Source organism: Xenopus laevis, chromosome 7L, assembly GCF_017654675.1.
Source record: "Xenopus laevis strain J_2021 chromosome 7L, Xenopus_laevis_v10.1, whole genome shotgun sequence".
In the NCBI taxonomy this organism is placed as follows: Eukaryota; Metazoa; Chordata; class Amphibia; order Anura; family Pipidae; genus Xenopus; species Xenopus laevis.
In genome coordinates, this window is record NC_054383.1 from 9,107,608 (window position 1) to 9,131,999 (window position 24,392).

Genomic DNA, 24,392 nt, shown 5'->3' on the forward strand with positions numbered 1-24,392 from the left:
ATTTTGAGAGAACTCTTAATTGCAAGGAAATTTTGAAAATTATTATAAATTCAACATTGGAATAAAGGTATCACTTCAAATAAACAGGAATCAAATTGTCATATGATAAACAGATTTAGAAGTAGACAAACAGTTGGATAGATATTATGTATTGTACATTTGCATTAATATACAGAATAAACCAAATACAGGCATGGGGACCATTATATGGAAACCTGTCATCCAAAAAGCTCCAAATTACAAAAAGGACATCACCAATAGATTCCATTTTATCCAAATAATCAAAATTTTTATGAATGATTTCCTTTTTCTGTGTAATAATAAAACAGTACCTTGTACTTGATCCCAACTAAGATATAATTAATCCTTATTGGAAGCAAAACCAGCCTATTGGGTGTATTTAATGTTTACATGATTTTCTAGAAGACATAATGGGGCAAATTTATTTATGGCCGATTTAATTAGGGTTAATTAACCCTTGATATTCGACTGCCGAATTGAAATCCTTCGACTTCGAATATCGAAGTCGAAGGATTTAGCACAAATAGTTCGATCGAACGATTAAATCCTTCAAATCATTCGATTCGAAGGATTTTAATCCATCGATCGGACGATTTTTCTTCGACCAAAAAATACTTAGAAAGCCTATGGGGACCTTCCCCATAAGCTAACATTGACTTTGGTAGGTTTTAGATGGCGAACTAGGGGGTCGAGTTTTTTTTTAAAGAGCAAGTACTTCGACTATCTAATGGTCGAATAGTCAAACGATTTTTAGTTTGAATCCTTCGATTCTAAGTCGTAGTCGAAGGTCAAAGTAGCCAATTCGATGGTCGAAGTAGCCAAAAAAATCATTCGAAATTCAAAGTTTTTTTTATTCTATTGCTTCACTCGAGCTAAGTAAATGGGCCCCTTAAGGTACAAAGATCCAAATTCCTTTATCCGGAAAACCCAAAGTCCCAATTCTGGATAACAGGATCCATACCTGTAGTAACTTGCCATGAAGCTCTGTACTAAATTTCAGTGGAGCACCTACAGAATACACTGACTATTTTACAAATTGATACAAACAAATGGATGGACAATAATGCCTTATACTTATGAGCAAATTCTGTTTCTACAGATAAAGGAGATTATAAGGTCAACTTGCTTTACATAAATTGCAAGAGTCAATTATCACTCACTGTAAAACACATTCTGTAAATTTTTTTAAATTGTTAAGGTTCTTTCTATTGCAACAAAGAAATCACAGATCATCATTCACATTAGTTAATGTGGACCTTAAAATATTGCAAACACAATGTGGTGTTTTTCCCCAGAATTCAAAATACTTAAGGGTGACTGTTAGGTAAGATATATCTCTATATAACTGTGTGATTAACTAATGTACAGAACTTTTTTAATCAGTTCAGGCAAATTTCAAGCAAGTTGTGGCACACAGGGCGGCCCATTTATTAAATGTCAAATGTTAATGTTATTAGAGCTTTTTGAAACTATGTTTAAACTAATTTTCTGAAAATATGAGTTTTTTGGACAATTACTAAAAAATCCCAAAACCTCAAAGTCTGAATGGGTACAAACAATTTCCAATAGTATCAGCACAGCTCCCATTGACTTCCATGAGACCTTGATCACTTTTACTTGGAAGTTTTGTATTTGAGTTTTTCGTGAATAGGAGCTTAACACCTATGTAAAGCATTATAAGAGAAAGTATCTGAATAGCTTCAGTGTATGTCAAAATATTGCATACATTTTGTTTCTTTGCACTTTAGTTCATGTACAAGTCCTTAGGGGGCATATTTATCGAATTGAAAAAGCTTCAAAATTCGAATTCAAAAAGACCAACCGAAATTAAGTCAAATAGGTAGGTCCATATTTGTCCGAATTTGAATCATACGAATCAAAGGAATAGCGCATTCAATCAAATTTGATTCAAAGTTTTTCCCAAAAATTTTTTCAAAGTCCACCAATTGACTCCAAATAGCTTCTAGGAGGTCCCCCATAGGCTAAAATGGCAATTCAGTTAGATGGCAAATGGCTGAAGTCAAATTTCGATATTCAAATTTTCAAATTTTTTGCAAATTCTAATCGAATTTGAACTGTTTCCTAGTCGAAGTACACAAAAAATAGCTCAAAATTCAAATTTTTTTGCATTCGCAAATCCACCTCAACCTTTGATAAACCTGCCCCTAGATGTTTGATTTTTTTAGAAGGTTTTAAATTTACCTTCTGAACCTTCTTCATCTTGGCATAACTGTTCTGATGTTCATGGATGGGAAGAATGACATTTTGGGGTAAGTCTATTGTGTCAGGGGGCAGTGTTATTATGTGTCAATCTGCGATTGGCTGTTTGCTATGCCAACAATGTCTTGACTTCAATGTCCTGTTCAGAGTTCCTAATTTGGAAATCCAGACAGGCAGTTTTCACTTGGACAGCCCAACCAAAAACTAGGCTTTCTGAGTGAAAACAGAACAGGTAGCAAACCTAACTACAAAAGTTTGATGTGATTATTAAGAGTAAAACATTTTTTTGCCACTTTTTTTTTAATCTGTTTAGATCCAGTGACCCGTTAACTAAATCAATGATTTCTTTGTACATGTATCTAGCCAGAAAGGAAGTAGATTCTGTCATCTGACTAATGCGAAATTCACTTCTCCATTCAAGCAGAATATATTTTAAGTACATTCATTTCCAATAATACTTCTAAAAAATCAAATGTTGTTTCAAGTCGCAAATTTATATTTTGGACAAGAGTGCATTAAATAGATGAAAATTCTTGAGTAATATAAACTATGAATTTATTTATTCTAAGCCAACATTTTATTCCATTATAGGCAAAAAAAGTAATTTGTACTTTAATTTTAAAAGCAGCTTGATCTAAGAAAATTGTACTGGAATGTGTCTGCACTTTTGTAATCTTTTGTTTTCTGGCTGGTTCAAAAAGCTACAAATTATATGCACTCACTTAACAACAGGATTAAAAACCTATTTTATTTGCATTAATACAGCTGAAGAAAATGCATTAATAATTAGACATTTATAAGAACACTGTCATGCTCATTTTGAACATAGTGCCCGATCCCACTTTAGCCTCTTAGCATATACTCATAGTACATAATTCTGAAACATTATGCATAAGGTTGATTGTAGCACTAACAGTTCAATTACACCCCCTGCTAATAGATTGCTGCTGAATTGCTGTTTGGAGGTTTCAGCACTTTGAGGAGATGGTCATAATTACCTGGTATCCATCAGCGACATCATCCTGAGTTAATAAAACATGACTTTTCTGCAGTTTCCAAAGTATATACTGAAACTTTTCTTCCATTTAGGAACGTGTTCTAGACAATAGAATTCCAACATTCCATCTTCAGTGCTCTTGTACGCAAATTAAAACTCACAAAGGTAAAAAATGCTTTGCCTTCAGGCAATATGCATTTTTAAACATAATCCTACTGTATAAACGTCTCATCATCTTACTACTCCAAATATTTTATATGGCTGTTCGTTAACGGTCCCCTAGGGACAAAGGCAAGGGTCACATTTATCCCAGCTTCTCACCAGTTCACCTGAGGATTCCCTTGAAGAAGGATAGAATAAACCATAAATGATATATCATTATATCTTCTGTTACCTTTGAATATGTTTTGAACATCTAATATACCGTTCCTGAGGCTGAGTAAAAGAACTGAAACTGAAGATGTTGCAAAAGTTATATTTTTTATGGTAGAAGTGGATTCATCTGTATAAGATTAAAACAGCAGTTGGGTTTATGGACTGGGTAATATTTTGGCAGAATCTCGAAGATTTGGCAGGAGAAAAAGACACTTTTAATTTATAGTGATGGGCGAATCTCTGGTGCGAAATGGTGCCGCATCCGTTTTTGGACGCCGCCGCACATTTGGCAAATTTTTGCGGTGTTTTCACAAATTTATTCGCCGGCACCAATTCGCTGGAATTCACCGCAAATTTGCGCCTGGCGAATAAATTCGCCCATCACTATTAATTTACAGTGTAATTTATTCGTTGTACTAGTTAGCACTGGAAAAATGAAAATATTGAGCCTCTTGAGGGAATCTATTCAACAAGTGATGCACTGAGCACACAGTCTTGAAGTAAATCATATATAAACCCTGATAATAGAGGAATTTAGTCTGCTAGTCATGAAGAAATCACATTATGGCTAAATGCTCACCCAAATATTTCTGAGGCCTAAAAGGAAGGATATGTGACAGGCAGCAGGGCAGAGTTATTCATTTTGAATTGGGAAATCCCTCTAGATTCCCAGCAGTCTGGTATTTTCTCGAGTTATTAACTATTTTCATATTATCTCACATAACTAAGATTCAATTTGAGGAGAAAAAACTTGTCTCCTAATTCTAGTTTTTTCCCCTAAACTTCAATAAAGTTTTCCCTTGACAATAAACCACGAGATGTCATTTAATTCAGAAAAATGTATCCTATGATCTATAATTATATAGAAATATTTATATATTGATTATATAAATCTCATGAAAACTCTATTGAAATTTTGAAATCTATGAAAAAAAGTGGAACTGAATTTTAACCCTCGATATTCGACTGGGAATTAAAATCCTTCGACTTCGAATATCGAAGTCGAAGGATTTAGCGCAAATTCTGCGATCGTACGATCGAAGGATTATTCCTTCGATCGAACAATTAAATCCTTCGAATCGAACGATTCGAAGGATTTAAATCCAACGATCGAAGGAATATCCTTCGATCAAAAAAACTTAGGCAAGCCTATGGGGACCTTCCCCATAGGCTAACATTGACTTCGGTAGCTTTTATCTGCCGAACTAGGGGGTCGAAGTTTTTTTTAAAGAGACAGTACTTCGACTATCGAATGGTCGAATAGTCGAACGATTTTTACTTCGAATCCTTCGATTCGAAGTCGTAGTCGAAGGTCGAAGTAGCCCATTCGATGGTCGAAGTAGCCCAAAAAATACTTCGAAAATCAAAGTTTTTTTACTTCGAATCCTTCACTTGAATTTAGTGAATCGGCCCCATAGTATACTCCCATTGTCTTAAATATGATCTCTCCAGCTTTTACCTGCCGAATTTTTCTGAAAACTTTTTCTCTAATAAATCCCAACTATTCAAGGTTTCAGCAAATACTTCATTGTTTCAGGTCTGCTCTTTTTCTTTGTGTTTTTCTCAAATTGAGAAAACTACACCAACTCGATATTTGATAAATCATCTCCTAAATCTCTACCTATTTCACACTTGTGTATAAATCAAACCAAATATTTATTTGCCCTACTTTTTTGTATAAAAACCTCAAGGTTTTTTTTTTTTGCCCTAAAAATTGGGACCTCAGTTACTGTCTTGAAGTATGCAGCGAAGACTGAAAAACACTGTAATTAGTATTGTCCCACTGACACCAGGGGGCCTATTTAATAACATTTTAATTTCTACTTTTTTACAAATTAATTTTTTCACAAATTTTTTTTTAATTCTCTAAACCTGTAAAAATAATCAAGATTCATAAAGTGTAAAAACCACAAATACATAATTTTCCATGGAAAAGCTGTCCAGGTCCTGTACAATGGCAGTCCCTAACCTTTTTTGCACCATGGACCAGTTTCAAGCAAGACAATTTTTACGAGAATCAGGAGGGGGGTTGTAGATGCGTAGGTGCATTTCAGGCTTACCAAAAAAAACTGTCCAAACAGTATTTTGGTCCTTATGGTGATCAGTAGAAAGCTTCCTGGGTTTCACACAGCTGTTGTCATGACAATGACACACCAGGGAGCTGGGATTGTAGGTACTTAGGGCCTTTTTCATTTTTTTTGCATTTATTATAGACTGCAGCTGGGACCAGAGGTGGTTCCGTAATTATTATTAATAATAATAATATTTGAGGTTTCAAAAACCTCTAAAAAACACTAAAATGTGTATATTGATAAAAGGGCCTCTAGATTTCAAGGTTATAAAATACGTTTTCAACTGGATTGATGCTGTGATTACTCTCCTTACCAAAAAGATAGAAGTTTAAATGCCACCCAGAAGAGTAAAAAAAAAAATTAAAAGAAAAGTTATCCATAACAGTAAATAAAAACGGACACCAAGTAACATTGTCTTACAATAGTAGTGTTTGTGTCTTACTAAAATTTATTTTTATGGGCAAATTCTCCTATAATTGAGAGCTCTGATAAGCAGGAGGAAAGTTAATGCATATTTCTTGTACAACCAAATATAGGGGTTAGTGTTCTTGAAGATCTCTATTTTTTAATGCACCACAGGAGAAATAAGACTTTAAAGAATTGCTATTTTAATGAGTAGCAATAAAAATTCAAAGAAAGTTATAGCTTACATTAAGTGCAACAAATATAACTTTGTTGTGAATTATTCACAGCCTTGATAAATGACCTTAATTAAATCCTTAGGGATGGAAGTAGAGATTATTAACAATGGCAAGCAGAATTAACCGATCAAGTGATTATCATAGGTTATTAAGGTTAGTTGGCCTTCCTTCCTTATATTCTTTCTGTACTATGTTTGCAATCATCAAATGTTATATTTGCTGGTTCTAAAAGAGGATATCAACATATGGAGGGGGTTAGGTGGACAATCTAGAAAGGAGATTGGGAGGTCACTGCTATATTGTTGCTGGAATTTAGGGAAGATTACATTTCTCCATTCAAATACTATTTTGGCCTTGCTATAGCCTTAGGTAGCAGATAGGATGATGCTTCCATTCATCACCAGTGCTTACCTCCAGTGCTTGACCATGATGAGGGGTGGTGGCATTTCTAAGCCAGAGAGGGCAATTTCTCTGAATTTCTACCAAGGAAGGATATTTAAATTAAAAAAATGAAGACCAATTGCAAAGTTGCTATGAATAGGACATTGTATCTCATTTTTTAATTTAAAAAACCTCTACCAAACTCTAATACCACAGAAACTTCAAAATAGGATAGGGACCTCTGCCATTGACTTATACACAACCTGTGATGTCTGAGATGGCAGATTTTTGGGATTCTGCCTTTTTGCTGCATTAGGTTTTAATAAATCAGAAACAAAACTTTTGAGTTTTGCCCCAAAAAGCCTGACCGGAATTTAGTAACTAACCCCCTTAATGTTAACTTAAAGGCGACCCAACCCTTTAATACAATCAAAAATGGACTATATTAAAAAGGAATACTATGTCATTGCATCTGAAATATTGACTAGGCAATACATGATGAAATCATATGGCTAAACAAAGCTCTGGAATAAATGGTTTCATTGCATGTCTTTCTAGGAGTGCTTTAACCACTTTAACAACAAATGAAGATTCTGCTCCACAATGGGTACTTGTCTGAGATGTTCTACAGAGAAAATCTTCAACACAGGGTTTCCAACACACTTAAACAGTTGAGTAATGATGCAAGTAGGTGAATGTTTTATAGAGACCTCTCCTCTTGACCTGTCTGACACTATTATCTACTAGCTTTTATAGTGGTGGTGCTGCCTAATGCATGATTTCCTTTAGATTTCAATGGAGAAAGCACCCTCCTAGCATTGACATGGCTTACATAAGCCATTTATCTCTCTAACAATATGATGATTCAGTGAACACAATGCAATCAAACATTCAGACAAAAGCTGCATTAAAGGTAACTTAGGTTTGACCTTGACATGGATGAGCATTACATAGTTTGTTTGAACCCATCTGATTCCCACAAAAAAACAAAAATTCCAGTCATTTTACATCCACATGAGAAAGTAGGCTGTAAATGGATTCTGATGAAGTCCTCAAGCATCCATGAGGACTTATGGAAGAATGTACCATGGTGATTACTTTACCACTTTACTAGTAAACATCCCCAGCATTAGAGCTGAAGACACTGGGTCCTTTATCTTCACAACCTCAGCAGGTCTGAGATTGAGGATTTTCAGATTCTGGCTTTTTTTAAAAAAAAATTTAAATTCCAGTTTAAAAAAACACAATGCAATCAAATGTTCAGACAAAGGCTGCATTATAAGGTAACTATTATAAGGTAGGTTTGACCTTGACATGGATGATTATTGCATAGTTAGTTTGAACCCATCTGATTCCCACAAAATACAAAAATTAATTTCCAGTCATTTTACATCCACATGAAAAAGTAGGCTGCAACTGGAATATGAATATAAGTCTAGTGATGGGCGAATTTGCAAAATTAGTGAAACGCCGGCGCCCGTTTTTGACGGCGGCGAATTTTTTCAGGCCAATTTTCGCAGACGTTTCGCGAATTTATTCACTGGCGGCGAATCGCGCAAATTCGCGCCTGGCGAATAAATTCGCCCATCACTAGTTAAGTCCTTAAGCATCTATAAGGACTTAGGGAATAGAAAACTGTACCATGGTGACTACTTTACTGCTTCACTTCTAAACATCCACAGCATTAGAGCTGAAGATATTGTGTCCTTTATTTTCACAACAGTAAGAATAAAATGTATATTGCAAAGTTGCTTGTTTTTATGATTTTTTTCAGAATCTCTTAACTTATTAGAAAGCCTTTACATCCCTTTTAAAGTTTTTAAATTACCCACTATCCACTTAAAACTTTTCTAAACTAATTATGGACATTACTTCTACTTTTGGGTTCCTGATATAGTTCACGATTCCGAAGTATATAAAAAAATAATTTAGATCTTTTTATTATTTTCCTGATTAAAAATAATTCCATTTAATAAAACAAGGACATTTTAATAATGGGTTATAAAGGACATAATTACATTGGTTTAAATGTAATCATTGTCATTTTCTTAAGAGCATAGTAATGTTTTATAATATAACCTCAATGGGTGCTTCAAGCAGGAAATAGCTTTCATCATTTCATCATTTTGCCAATACTTCCAGATAATTTGACAATTTTAGAACATAGTGATGTGTAACAGCAGTTGATGTTTTCTTGGCTGTGTATATAATAATGTCATGTACAACCCGCACAAGCATAATTATATGGCTTGAGAGAACTTGCTTTTGGCTATTCACACAGACACACACACTGTAAAGTTCCATTGTTTCATTCCTTTGACCCAACAATGGGAACATTTCAGCTGCAGGAAGTGAATATGATTTGTGTATTATCTTAACTTCCTCGTCTGCTGATGGACCATGAACTGACTGATAGTGAACCATCATTTTCAATAGTCAAAACCAACCACCAAGTTGGCATACATCCCAAACTGTCGGACCAAAAAAATTTAAACAACTTTGTAGTGTCTAGCTCTTTTTCAAATCTTTATACTTAAAGGGAAACTGACATGGAAAAACATGTTTTTTTCAAAACACATCAGTTAATAGTGCTACTCCAGCAGAATCCTGCACTGAAATCCATTTCTCAAAAGAGCAAACAGATTTTTTTATATTTAATTTTGAAATCTGACATGGGGCTAGACATTTTGTCAATTTCCCAGCTGCCCCTGGTCATGTGACTTGTGCCTGCACTTTAGGAGAGAAATGCTTTCTGGCAGGCTGCTGTTTTTCCTACTCAATGTAACTGAATGTGTCTCAGTGGGACATGGGTTTTTACTATTGAGTGTTGTTCTTAGATCTACCAGGCAGCTGTTATCTTGTGTTAGGGAGCTGTTATCTGGTTCCCTTCCCATTGTTCTTTTGTTTGGCTGCTGGGGGGGGGAGGGAGGGGGTGATATCACTCCAACTTGCAGTACAGCAGTAAAGAGTGATTGAAGTTTATCAGAGCACAAGTCACATGACTTGGGGCAGCTGGGAAATTGACAATATGTCTAGCCCCATGTCAGATTTCAAAATTGAATATAAAAAAATCAGTTTGCTCTTTTGAGAAATGGATTTCAGTGCAGAATTCTGCTGGAGCAGCACTATTAACTGATTCATTTTGAAATTTTTTTTTTCCCCCATAGCAGTATCCCTTTAAGACAGGAACACATTGGAAATCCATGGGCTTCCACATACATGCCCCATGCATGCCGTCAACTTGCTTGTCACTCATTATGTACAGGTAGGAGTGTTTGAGATTCAAGGTGCATTTAGAGCCTGTACTTATCACCTGCTCAAGACAGCATGCGTTGACTCCCTTGCTCCAGTACCTGCTCTGGTTCTTGTACTAGGTGCTTCACATAAGTTTCAAACTCAACTTGTACAAGGCCGCAAAGAGCAGAGCCCTGTATAAGGTGCTTCGTGTATCAAATGTTAATATGAGATCATAGTGTCTAAATGTATTTTTTGCAGTAACATTCTTAAAGTAAAATGATGTTAAAAATATTCAAAATTTCAGTGTCAGACCAGAAGGCCTATAAGCAAGTAGTAAAGAAAAAGTAAAAAGATCAAATGAAACATGTATTAGATGAACTGCTTGCAGAAAAACTTGATATTTTCCCTTGATCCTCTGAGGGTCAAGTCATTTATGAGGGTTACAGAGGTTTATGGCTAAACTATTACTGTATTAATGGAAATATTTGACTTACCGGAGGATCTTTATCTTCAGCTGCAACTGTAGTAACAAGGGTGCCCTTGAGAGCATCTGGAGCTACCATTCCCCAATACAGGACTTTAGTAAATACAGGTGAGTAATCATTCATATCCTAAAAACACAATTTGAAGTCTTTAGAAAGAGAAATATAGTTATATATAGAATTCAATTCACAATGATAATATTTTCATTGTATACATGTACACCTCTCTTGATATTAGAAAAGCCATTTAGCAAAGTCAGCCCACTGCACTACCAATTCTATTACTACGGCATCAGTTCATACCCTAAGAGAAAATGCCACATTTTCAATATTCCTTTAATATGATATAAAGTGCAAATAATTCCCTGCCTGCAAAGCGTCTAGGTTATTTATTCTTCATTTGTGCTTAAATCAGATCGAGCAATCCCAGTGTAAACAATTTTGGAGACAGAGGGAGTTAATTTTGGCTACAGTAAAACAAGTATATATTTATGCGAAGAGGCTAAACTATCAGTTTTAATAACATATGTTATTTTTTTTAAGACTTCTTTCAGATGTCAGCTTGTGTTAAGTATATTGCAGTTAATAAATATAAATAAGTTAAGTAAAAGTAATATTTTATTGAGAAAGTAAAAAAATATCCATATCCATAGGCCCTACGTGCTTCGTGCCCAATCGGCACATAGTCATTGGCTGAAATGTCATTCACAGAAAGTGAGAATTCAAAGAAAGCCACAGTTAATCAGAAAATGATTAGAAAAGAATTACAAAAAAAGTTCTTAAAGACAAAGGGGCAGATTTATCAAAGGTCTAAGTGAAAATTCTAATTTAAAAAATTCGAATTTCAAGCTGTACTTTGACTAGGGAATAGTGCAAATTCTATTTCAATTTGAAAAAAATTGAACATTAGAATTTCTAAATTTATCATGTATGGTCGCTTTAAATATTTGACTTTGACCATTCACCACCTAAAGCAGATGTTGCTGTTTTAGCCTATGGGGGACCTCCTAGAACCTATTTGGAGTGAATTGGTGGACTTTGAAAGCTATGGGAGTTCAAAAAAACTCCCATTACTTTGAAATTCGACCCTCAATAAATCTGCCCCTTAATGTATTGGTTAGTTACTAAATTAGCCCATTCATGGGTTGTTAATCATTTTTGCATTTGTTGGAATTGGTTCCTTTCCATTTGTGACATTTTTTTATCTACCTACCAATGTAACCAACACCCATGGGGAAAATTCTGACATCTTCTAGATACAGGTATGGGACCTGTTATCCAGAATGCTCGGGACCTGGGGTTTTCCGGATAACGGATCTTTCTGTAGTTTGGATCTTCATGCCTTAAGTCTACTAGAAAATCATGTAAACATTAAATAACCCAATAGGCTGAAAATTAATTATATCTTAGTTTGGATCAAGTACAAGCTACTGTTTTATTATTATAGAGAAAAAGGAAATCATTTTTAAAAATTTTGATTATTTATATAAAATGGAGTCTATGGGAGAAGGCCTTTCCTTAATTCAGACCTTTCTGGATAACAGGTTTCCAGATAAAGGATCCTATACCTGTAATAAGAAACATAGAAGCTGTTGCTGTTTTAACTATAACCCCACATTAAACAACATGCTGCCACATGCTGTGTCCATCATGAAGCATAAAGATCTCTGCTGTTCTGCATAGTACTGGTATCGTTCTATAAGACCCATTATCCAGAATGCAGCATCAAGCCCCACAGTGCATATTTCTAACAAATATTTTTCTTCTTCTCTGACTTGTGCTTCCCTGTGTACTATTTAGAAAATGTCTCGTATTTGACGTGAACCAACCCAGCACAAGATCAATTTCTGTGCAGTCTATTACATGTAAGGGCATCTTTCTGAAAAGAATGTTTCTGAATATGAGCAATTTATTTCTATGTTGGAAAGCGCAAACAAACTGAAATAAATGAATCCCATATTTATAAAATAGAGCTTGAGGTTAAAGATTTGCTGTAAATTCTAGTTCTGTTCAATGTGCACAGTGCTAGAAATGCAGCAAAATACTCATATTTCACAACTGTAAAGGGGAAAAAATGTTTCCAATATTTACATAATTCCCTCTGCTCAATTACAATAACAATTTCATTGATGTATCATGCTAATGCTGAACTGTTAAAACAGTAGATAACATCTTTATAATATTCATTTTTCTCTTCCTAGAGGAGCAAAATTAAATATATTGAACTTTACTAAACATGCACAGCGCTAATCAATTATGGCTTGAATAACTCGGCTGAAATTGCATGTGCATAGCCGAGGGCTGATTTAATGTCTGGCTGCTTAGTAAATCTTCCACAATAAACATTTTCATATTTTTAAATCAGCCAATCAGTCATTTTATCCAGAGAAAATCAACAAAGATTCATTTGCCGGCATCATTTAGAATTACTTTTGATAGCGTGTGTTCATTGAATGTAAAATGAATTAATATTTCACCTTGCAGAGTGTTTTAAATGTAACAGTCACTAGTTTATCTACCAAAAGAGTATAAGTAAATGCTCTGTAAAAGTAAACTACACGTAGATCAGGTTTTAAAGGTGCATTTTGTCTCAATACTGCAAATCTTGTAATATATCTTTCTTTACCTGCAACATGGTATACACAGGGGCACATTTGCTTAGCTCGAGTGAAGGAATAGAAGAAAAAATACTTCGAATTTTGAATGTTTTTTATGGCTACTTTGACCATCGAATTGGCTCCTTCGACTACGACTTCGATTCGAACTAAAAATTGCTCAACTATTCAACCATTGATGGTCGAAGTACTGTCTCTTTAAAAAAAAACTTCAACCCCCTACTTCGCCAACTAAAACCTACCGGGGTACAATGTTAGCCTATGGGGAAGGTCCCCATAGGCTTTCTAGCAATTTTCTGATCGAAGGAATTTTTGTTCGATCGATGGATTAAAATCTTTCGAATCATTCGATTCAAAGGATTTAATCGTTCAATCAAACGATTTTTCCTTCGACCGATTGATCAAAGTATTTGCGGTAAATCCTTCGACTTCGATATTCAAAGTATTTTACTTTGACAGTCGAATATCGAGGGTTAATTAACCCTCGATATTCGACCATTAGCAAATGTGCCCCTTAGTGTTAATTTAAAATGATCAAATAAAGCCTTCTCCAACCAGGGTCAAATGCTCAAGGCCACAACCCGGGGGCCAGGGAGGGAGGTCAGGGCAGCAGCCATAGAAGCATACTAAACAATATTTTGGAAATAGAAAGAGGGACAAAAAGCAAAATATTTTTGACCATGCCTAGTTTTGTGGCCACACCCCCTAATTACCATGTTCATTTTACAAGATTTGGCAGGTTCCGTAAGTTTGAACACATTTCTGTGGTATTTATGTGTTATTACAATTTTGCTAATAAAGCTGAATTTCCCTTTAAGCTGCAAGTCACAGTTTCCCCAAAGAGACCTGCTAATCTTAAATTGTTTCATAACTTATCTTAAATTGTTACAAAAGTATCTAAGTGCACCTGCCAGTATACTGGTCTCTCTGCCAAAAGCCACTTACAGTAAGTTAGAAACAGTATACATTTTTCTAGCTGTTCAGTGCAGGAGATAAAAAAGAAAGTTGGGACATTTGAGTAACAATCCGGGACTGCAGGTTGAGCTGTCAAAATCGGGATTGTCCCATTAAAAACAGTACAGTTGGGAGGTATGTAGCGGGTCTGGGCTGGTGGGGCCTGACAACCCAGTCCAACACTGTCTCCAACTGTGGGTGAGTTAACCAAGTATCTGTGGCAGGCATGGCCTGATGCCATTGGAGCACCGGCAATTAATTGATTGGTAATGGAAAACACCAGGCATAGCATTCAATAGCATTCATATATGTCTATGGACAAATATGCAATTAAACAATGTAAGCACAGCCTAAAACAATAGCGGCCTTTTAAATGCCTCAATAGCCCAATATTTTTATTGTGTGTTTGGGTTGGTACATGTATGTTTTTGGCGGCATATTAATCAATGGGTGAAAGTGAGAGTCCACTCTCGATAAACCCATAATTAAATCGATAAAAAGGAACAGGGAGTGGCAGAATTTCACTCTGGTGGACTGCAGCAAGCTCAACTTTCCCTATTTAATAATATACCCCAGAGTGGTAATAACAAATTACACAATATATAAAAAATATACCAATGAATAAAGTTATCAGTATTTTTTCTTTATTAAATAAATAAATGTATAGTTTTTCAAACCATTTCTCTCCCGATATAATTAAACGTGCAGTACAATTTAAATATTCAAAGCTGCACATTACATAATTTAGGCGCACTGTCTGCAACGGCACATTTGCTATGCTATATGTTGGTGCCCGAAGCAGAGGGAGATAGAAGAAGTTGACTGAAGTCAGAAGTGACTGAGAAAATGATAAACTAGTTCAAGATAATTGCTTTAACCCCCCTGGGGAACCTCTCTCACGCCAATTTGAAAAGAGTCAGGGCATTCGATTTGCTAATCTTGAGATATTATTTTTAGTTCTGTGCTGGAGAAACCTGTTAGAAGGTGGATGCAGATCTGAAAGCTGTAAGGTGATGGACTGTATAATAAGGGAAATTACCTTATTTTAATGAATTCTTATTATTTCATCATCATGTTTTAGATGCTTTATTACCATGTCTATAACTAATATTCTGTGTGCTGCACCCTCCAAATCATCTTCTACAAGCTTGTCTCCCTTCAGGGATCAAGTGTGTAGTGACTACTCAGGCATGCAAACCAAAAGAATAGGGCGCAAATAGGAAAACGTTCATGCTTTCAAAAGCAAGACAAAATGTGATCTATGTTTGGAACCTGGGGTTTTCTGTCGTTTGGATCAACAACCAGTACAAAGTACAAAAAAAAAAAAAATTAGAATTGTTTCTTTAAAATGTTATGATGCCCATTTATCAACATTCTAAAAACCACGAATGCCATGTAAATTATTAGAAGATCCAAATATAAAAAGTATGAACAAAATAAAAATGCTGAACTCAACTATAGCATTTCCGATATGGAAGAGTCGTTGGTGGGTGCAAAGTGCACACGTCATGGACATCTGCTTGCATTGCCTTTCCTTGCTTGTCGTTTACTAAATACTGCACACGTTTGCACTTTGAACAATTCCTCCGAATTCATTAATGACCCCTGCAGTTTCACCTTTATCTAGTTTCTTGATTTACTTTCCTTTGTTACTATTTTAATGCACAAACAACCGCAGTGATGAGCAATTCATTACATGCCTGAAAACAGGGGTCAGAAGAGACAGCCGTAGCCTTTAAAGGATGTTCAGTTTAGCATGCAGGCTGCATTACACTATATGAATCCACTAATCGCAGCAGAGGATGGAAGGTTTGCAAATATTCAGGAATTTGAATAGGAAAGAAAAAAAACGATTTCTTAATTTTTTCAATGACCTTTCATGAATCAGAATTCTCAAAAATAAAAAATAAATATTTAGTTAAATAGATTTTTAGAATCAATTAGGCCTAATTTACAGTCAAGCTTTCAGCTTGGAGACTCCAATTCAAATTCTGTCATGGGTGCAAGAATCGGAAATAAATATTATGTGACATGGAATTACACTTATAGAGGATTGCAGAGGATTACAATGATTAAACTTAGATATTTAGTTTTAAAATATGGTTAAAATAGTTGTGAGCATTAACCAATTTGCAATCTGCATGCACAATGTACTCGTACATATACAAGTGATGCACAGGTGGTCATATACTAATTATTAGGGGCCAATTCATTAACTTCGAGTGAAGGAATAGAAGTAAAAAAACTTCGAATTTCGAAGTGGTTTTTTTTGGCTATTTCGACCATCGAATGGGCTACTTCGACCTTCGACTATGACTTCGACTTCGAAAGATTCGAACTAAAAATCGTTTGACTATTCGACCATTCGATAGTCGAAGTACTGTCTCTTTAAGAAAAAACTTTGACCCCCTAGTTCGCCACCTAAAAGCTACCAAACCCAATGTTAGCCTATGGGGAAGGTCACCGGCACACAGGTATTGCTGGCAGGGTGAAAGCCCTTGCTTTAAAGTTTAATAGTGCGACATGCAACGTTTCGGGGACAACCCCTTTATCAAGCATGGGGTTGTCCCCGAAACGTTGCATGTCGCACTATTAAACTTTAAAGCAAGGGCTTTCACCCTGCCAGCAATACCTGTGTGCCGGTGAATTCTTTTCTTCATATTGTCGTGGGTTTGCCGAAGCCCTTTTCCCCGAGCACCAGGGTTAGTATTCTACTGGGTGTGTGGGGAAGGTCCCCATAGGCTTGGCTAAGTTTTTTTGGTCGAAGGATAATCCTTCGATCTTTGGATTAAAATCCTTCGAATCGTTCGATTCAAAGGATTTAATCGTTCCATTTGAAGGATTTAATCGTTCGATTTGAAGGATTTAATCGTTCGATCTAACGATTATTCCTTCGATTGCTCGATCGCAGTTTTTGCGCAAAATCCTTCAACTTCGATATTCGAAGTCGAAGGATTTTCATTCCCAGTTGAATATCGAGGGTTAATTAACCCTCGATATTCGACCCTTGATGCATCTGCCCATTAGTGATGACTGAGAAAATATTCTTGCAAAACCGCAGCAACATTTCAAAATAAGTATTCATGTATCTACAAGTATTTTGAGCAAAAAAGTCACCACAAAAAAAAAACCCTTTGACAATGTTTTTAAACTGAAAAAAGTCGCCATGAAAAAAAACACCTATTGACTTCAACATATTTTGTTCAGAAAAAGTCCTTGCGATAAAACGGTTCTTGACTCCATTGTATTTATGAGAAAACAAGTTACTGTGAAAAAAATGTCCTTCAATGTCAATGCATTATAATTTTTTCTGTGGTTTCACAAATTCTTTCATGAAACAAAAGGGGGCAGATTCACTCATCAGTACTAGTTGTACATATGACAATAAAGTTGGCCATACATGCCTATATTAAGTCACTTTGCTCCATTTTGACCATATTGCCCTGTTATCATGTATGCTAGTGATAGAGACTCTCCTTCAATCCAGTTGATTGGGATGCGTGCCCACAGCTGTTTACTGCCTGTTAGATCCAATTTTGGTCAAGATCAAGTTCCAATGCATGTTTTTTCATTAATATCCTAGTGTCTAAAAAAACATAATTGATCAAAAAAACTCTATGGAGTTTTATCACATTTTGTTTATGATTGGACTGAAAGAATTTGAATTTTAAAATGAATCTGCGCCCAAGTATTTTGTCACTCAAGCCTTTTTTATTTGGACAAAAAGGCAAAAAGGTCTGGAATGTGGAGCTCAGAAAATGTGGAAGTCGATGTTTTGTACTGCAGTTGTACTGCTTGGTCCAGTGTACTGCATGCCCAGGTGATTGCCATACAAATAAATGTGGTACTGAGCATTTTTTTCAAGCTATTTCAAGTGATAAAACGTGTGTAATTACCCTGTCTGATATTGCCTTCAAAGAGAAAATGTACTTCAAGCATGATAGGTGGAACTGAGCATCTACAGGCCTGATGACTGGGGGAGGGGGGCTGTTATCTATATTCTTTGAGTAAACTGAATATATACTTATTGAAGAAATATATTAGAAGATAAACTCAAAACTTTGCAACGAAGGCTGCCAGCAGTGAAAACAATATAAATACAAATTTCCCTACAAATGTACAGATGGTGCCAAGCCTTGTTAAAAGCCAAGATGTGGATATTGCCCCTGGGTTATATAAACTGATGTGACATTTCCGTATCCTTTTAGTAAGTAGACGTGATGATTTTCAGAGACCTAGGCATGCTGTATGGTATAAGTGACATGAAATTTTAAGGCTCCTTTTTTAACATCACACTGTTTATACAGATTGTATCTAAAAATGGGCCATATGGTTTATTTATTTTTGTATGAAATATCTTGTGAGCACTAACAGATCGTCTCAATTTTATAAATGAATGTCTACAAGCTGCTATGACAATATTAACCTCTAAAAACAATTGATGATGAACATTTACTAAGCTCGAGTGAAGGATTCGAAGTAAAAAAACGTAGAATTTCGAAGGTTTTTTTTGGGTACTTCGACCATCAAATAGGCTACGACTTCGACTTCGAATCAAACTAAAAATTGTTCGACTATTCAACCATTCGATAGTTGAAGTACTGTCTCTTTAAAAAAAACTTCGACTACCTACTTTGCCACTTTAAACCTACCGAGCACCAATGTTAGCCTATGGGGACCTACCCCATAAGGTTTCTAAGCTTTTTTTGATCGATGGATCAAAATCCTTCGATCGATAGATTAAAATCCTTCAAAGTCGAAGGATTTTACTTCGATGGTCGAATATCGAGGGTTAATCAAGGGGCACATTTACTAAGGGTCGAATATCGAGGATTAATTAACCCTCGATATTCGACCATCTAAGTAAAATCCTTCGACTTCGAATATCGAAGCAAAAATTGTTCAATCAAATGATTAAATCCATCGATCAAAGGATTTTCCTTTGATCAAAAAAAGCTTAGAAACCATATGGGGAAGGTCCCCATAGGCTAACATTGGTGCTTGGTAGGTTTAAAGTGGCGAAGTAGGTAGTCAAAGTTTTTTTTAAAGAGAGAGTACTTTGACTATCGAATGGTCGAATATTTGAACGATTTTTAGTTCGAATCGTTCAATTCAAAGTCGTAGTCAAAGGTCGAAGTAGCCTATCAAATCGAATTTTGGCCTATTCGATGATCAAAGTACCCAAAAATTACTTTGAAATTCGAAGTTTTTGAATTCGAAAATTCACTTCGAATTCACTTCGACCCTTAGTAAATGCGCCCCTTAATTTACTCCCAGAATCCTACTGTGATGTCAGATAGTAGAAGGGCTTGTAAGTATTTTATACATCTGTTATCCAATGCAAAGCTAAGTTCAGCCTATGGCTGATCAATATTTACAAGCTTACCATTTAAATGTGAAAGAACAACAAACTCCATAAGGAATCATCATACTATGAGTTAGGTAACCAGGTACGCTTCTGTCCATTGACCTCCTCGATAACTTCATACATTCAAATTGGCATTTACAATCCATAGTTTTGCTCATTTGTATTTTTTGAAAGCAGAAAATACTAAACATACATCATTAGAAATACTTTTATGTAGACCTTGCAAAATTAAAATAAACTTGCACATTTCACAAAATGCCTTCTAAACAGGCATAAACATATAATGTTGTATTTTGCATATTTGCTTTCATTGGGATTTTGCTCTGTGTTTTTTAACAAAGGTTAGCATCCAGATTATACTGAGAGGTAGTCTTAAATTAATTACCAAAGACTAAATAATGTGCACCTTTTCTGCTTTTGGCTTCAAGCAAATATTTATCCCAATTAGTTTAAAGTTTTCTTAATTATTTTAGAATATCCATGTCCTTTACTAATCCCCCCCAGCAATATATACTAGAAAAAAGATTAATTAATTATACACTGGGGACTCAAGATGTCTGTCAAACTACATATTTTAGAAATGCTTCTACAAAAATCTGACTGTTACATGTTATATTTCAATATTTTTTTTTGAGTTGGAAATTAATGGAAGAATATAACTGATGTATTTATAGAGCACATTATAGTTAATTTAACAAAATTATGTAAATTTATACCTAAACAGTTACCCATGATTACTAATTAGTGATGGGCGAATTTGCGCCGTTTCGCTTCGCCGAAAATTCAAAATTCGCGAAACGGCGCCCGGCGTCTCGTTTTTGACGCCGGCGCCCATTTTTGACGCCGGCGCCCGTTTTTTTCGACGCCGGCGCCCGTTTTTGGCGCCGGCGCCCGTTTTTCGAAAATAAATTTTTTTTGAAGCTGGCGAATTTTTACCGCAAATTTTCGCTGGAGTTTCGCTGGAGTTTGTGCAAATTCCCCGCGAATTCGCGCCTGGCGAATAAATTCGCCCATCACTATTACTAATACATTTTTTTGCTTTTACTGTTCTATCTGCAGCTGGCTGAAAAATGCTAATCACTGATTGGTTGCTAAGAGTTACTGCCCAGGTACAAATTTCAGTAGCATTTATAAATGACAAAATCAGGCCTTTCAAAATTATCTATTGAGGAGGCTGATTTAAAGGAGAAGGAAAGGTTAAAACTAAGTAAGCCTTATCAGAAAGCTCCATCTAAATATACCAGTAAACCCCCAAAGTAATGTTGCTCTGAGTCCCCTGTCAAAAGAAACACAGCATTTCTTTCCTTCTATTGTGTACACATGGGCTTCTGTATCAGACTTCCTGCCTTCAGCATAAACCTCATTGCCCTGGGCAAGAGCATGCTCAGTTTGTTCCTCTCCCCCCGCCCCCTACCTTCTCTACTGTAATCTGAGCCCAGAGCAGGGAGAGACTCAGGCAGGAAGTGATGTCACACCACATTAATACTGCAGCTCCTATTCTAAACAAACAGAGTTTCTAGAGCTTTTTACTCAGGTATGGTAAAACATTCTATAGAATAAATATAGCATTCTAGCTTGCACTATTGCAGCTAATCTATTGGCAATAAAATGCCTCCGTAGCTTTCCTTCTCCTTTAACATTTTTAAAATTAAAGGAAATAGCAGAAAGAAAACATTATTAAACTCAATTTATTTTCAGAACCCCCCTTTTTTTTATCAAAAACTAGAATATATCTGAAAAATCGTGAACAAACTAACTCACTGAGAAAAGATTAAAATCGCTACACAAATCCCAGTGTTCCATCTATTTTTAAAAGTCCTACTTTTTTTATTAAAGTTAGCTTAAATTTTGAAATATATCTCCCATTGAGTTTTTATAAAAGCTTGCCAGCTTTGAAATGCTAATTCTTTCAAATTCAAATTTGATTTATCTTTTCTTATTATGCTTTCAAAAAACTCAAATTTGAAAATATTTGAATTTACTATTTTTTACGCTATTTTAAAAGCTTGAATTGTAACATTAATAACTTTGCCCATTGTATCATTTTGCTACTATCTGTAAATAATCACAATTCAACATAACAACCAGACAAAAATAAATTAAGTTGCAGAGTGGAAACAGGCAGAATAGGAATGGAAACATTCAAAAACCATACAAAATAATTACTGAAGAACAATTGAACAAGTTATAAAGAATAGGCCCTTATACTGTATGTACTTAACGTTAATATAAAAGTGAACATTTGAATGCATCCTATATGATCAAAAGCTTTGAGAGATTAAATAACATAATGGATACTTGGCATGATTTCTGATAAATAACAAAAAATAACAATGTAACATTCTTATAAGCTATTAATTAGCATATTTCAATTGGCATATGTATCACTTTCTACTCATAATCTCAAAAGAAGATATCTAATGATCTGCCTAAATATATGAATCACAATCTGAAATGTTCAAAGAGCATTTTATGTGCCATGCTCAATTCAAAAGGATATTTATTTTTAAGAGCCAGGCCATATATAAATAATGAAGGGACTTTAGTATCATGCCGAGTTACAGATAAAATGAATTAGCTTTGCAAATGGGTTGACTGGTGAAATGAGTTATATAATCATAGCATCACAAAAAAAGAGGGAGGCATTCATTAAGTGCTATTAGAGATGGGATTCTAAGTGACATTGTGCCCAGGTCACAAGAACAAGAGCTGAATAATCAGAAAGTATCTTTATTTTCAATGTGGGTCTCTTGTAGAACAATAAGGCATGAAGAAGAATGTGCAGGATTGTGTTCTACACAATTAAATACATTTTCCCCACCTATTCATATGCTGGATTTAGTCACTGAAAATAAAAAAACACTTAGTTAATTGGGAATGCTGTACAATGTACTGTATATTGAAAGTTTACAGTGATTCATAATATGTATAGAACTAGTTGAACATGTTTTAACTATAATGCCAATAAAAAGTCATTAAAGGTTGAGCTTGTTTGGAATTAACTCCATAGGTAACATTGTTTAAGGTAATACTGCCATGCCCATGACATTTGAGGGAAAGACATCATACAGTCTTGTATAATTATGTATATGAATTGGTTCAACATGTATTGTAATATAAACAAAAACCTGTACTTAATTAAATGTCTGGTCAGAAGCTCTTCCTTTTGAGTAGCAGCCTATAAGTCATAGACATGATCAAAATGCATTTTGGAATGCAAACCTAATTTCCAGCAGTCCTTCCTTTTTCTTAATGAGATAATTTATCATTCATAACCTTCATCAGCCATTAGAATATATGTCACAATCTTAAAAAGAATGATACATAAAAAACATATAGGGGTATATTTATCAAAGAGTGAAGTTAATAGTGAAGTTCCGCCACTAGAGTGAAATTCTGCCACTCTCCATTCATTTCTATGGGATTTTTATAGGCGTATTTATCAAAGGGTGAACTTTCACTTTCACCCATTGATAAATGCGCCTTTCTAAATCCCATAGAAATGAATGGAGAGCTGTGGAATTTCACTCTAGTGGCGGAACTTCACTCTTTGATAAATTTACCCCATAGACTCCAGAATACAAAATATTCATCAGACTAAAATATAAGATTTGCTAAATAGTTGGCTCATATCAACAAATTCAAAATTAGTTTACTCTTTAAAAGGTGATCATTTGGAAACCTAGTTTATGCAGGACAAGAAGTGCTACAATATATCAGGTGACACTTTGGGGCAAATTTATTAAGGGTCGAATATTGAGGGTTAATTAACCCTCGATATTCGACCATCAAAGTAAAATCCTTCAACTTCGAATATCGAAGTTGAAGGATTTACCGCAAATACTTTGATCGATCGATCAAAGGAAAAATCACTTGATCGGACGATTAAATCCTTCGAATCAAATGATTCGAAGGATTTTAATCCATCGATCGAACGATTTTCCTTCGATCAGAAATTGCTTGCAAAACTTATGGGGAAGGTCCCCATAGGCCATAGCCATTGGTGCTCGGTAGGTTTAAAGTGGCAAAATAGGTAGTCGAAGTTTTTTTTAAAGAGACAGTACTTTGACTATCGAATGGTCGACTAGTCAAACGATTTTTAGTTCGAATCGTTCGATACGAAGTCGTAGTCGAAGGTCGAGGTAGCCTATTTGATGGTCAAAGTACCCAAAAAAACCTTCGAAATTCAACGTTTTTTTACTTTGAATCCTTCACTCAAGCTTAGTAAATGTGCCCCCAAATGTTGACTATTCCAAATAAAGTCCTTTATATGTGGCACAGCACAAAATACCGGTTCTGTAGTAGTTGGCAAAACAATCTTTGAAACTCCATATGCAATTTTTCATCATAGTTCCATAAACACAACAGTGCATATGCTTATTCCTCTCTTTATTTCTGTTTATGCTCCCTATTCAATATGTGTGATTCTAATGATATCATTCCACTTAGCTTATGATATTCTTAGGTTTCCATAAACATTTTTAGCCGTTTTTTCATTATTACTGAAAATGCTAACATCATTGCTCATTTACCCTTTTAACAAGAAATCGCTAAGGTTTAGTGATGGGCGAATTTGCACCGTTTCGCTTCGCCGAAAAATTCGCGAATTTCGCGAAACGGCGAAAAATTCGCGAAACGGCGCCGGCGTCTCGTTTTTGACGCCGGCGCCCGTTTTTCCGGCGCCCGTTTTTGGCGCCGGCGCCCGCTTTTGACGCTGGCGCCCGTTTTTCGAAAAAAAATTTTTTTGACGCTGGCGAATTTTTACCGCAAATTTTCGCGTGCGTTTCGCGAATCGGGCAAATTCGCCGCAAATTCGCGCCTGGCGAATAAATTCGCCCATCACTACTAAGGTTACAAATATCGAAGAATTTTACACATATTGAAAAAAATTATATTCTGAAAATATATAGCAGGCTTTCTGGAACTTGATTAAATCAATTCACTAAACCTATAAAATTCTTAGAATTAAATATTTTTACAATGAAACTGTACATTTACAGTTTTCACTGCTCCCTGCTTATTCAGAATG

The 24,392-nt window shown here is 35.3% G+C and overlaps 1 protein-coding gene across 1 annotated transcript in view; it reads right to left on the reverse strand.

Annotated features, from left to right (window-relative positions):
* LOC108695740 (protocadherin-15-like) overlaps positions 1 to 24,392 on the reverse strand; it is a 555,442-nt gene that overhangs the window by 128,310 nt on the left and 402,740 nt on the right. Inside the window, exon 22 of the mRNA XM_041570198.1 lies at positions 10,439 to 10,555. Within this exon, the coding sequence (XP_041426132.1) occupies positions 10,439 to 10,555 (117 nt within the window). The remainder of the gene's footprint in view (positions 1 to 10,438; positions 10,556 to 24,392) is intronic.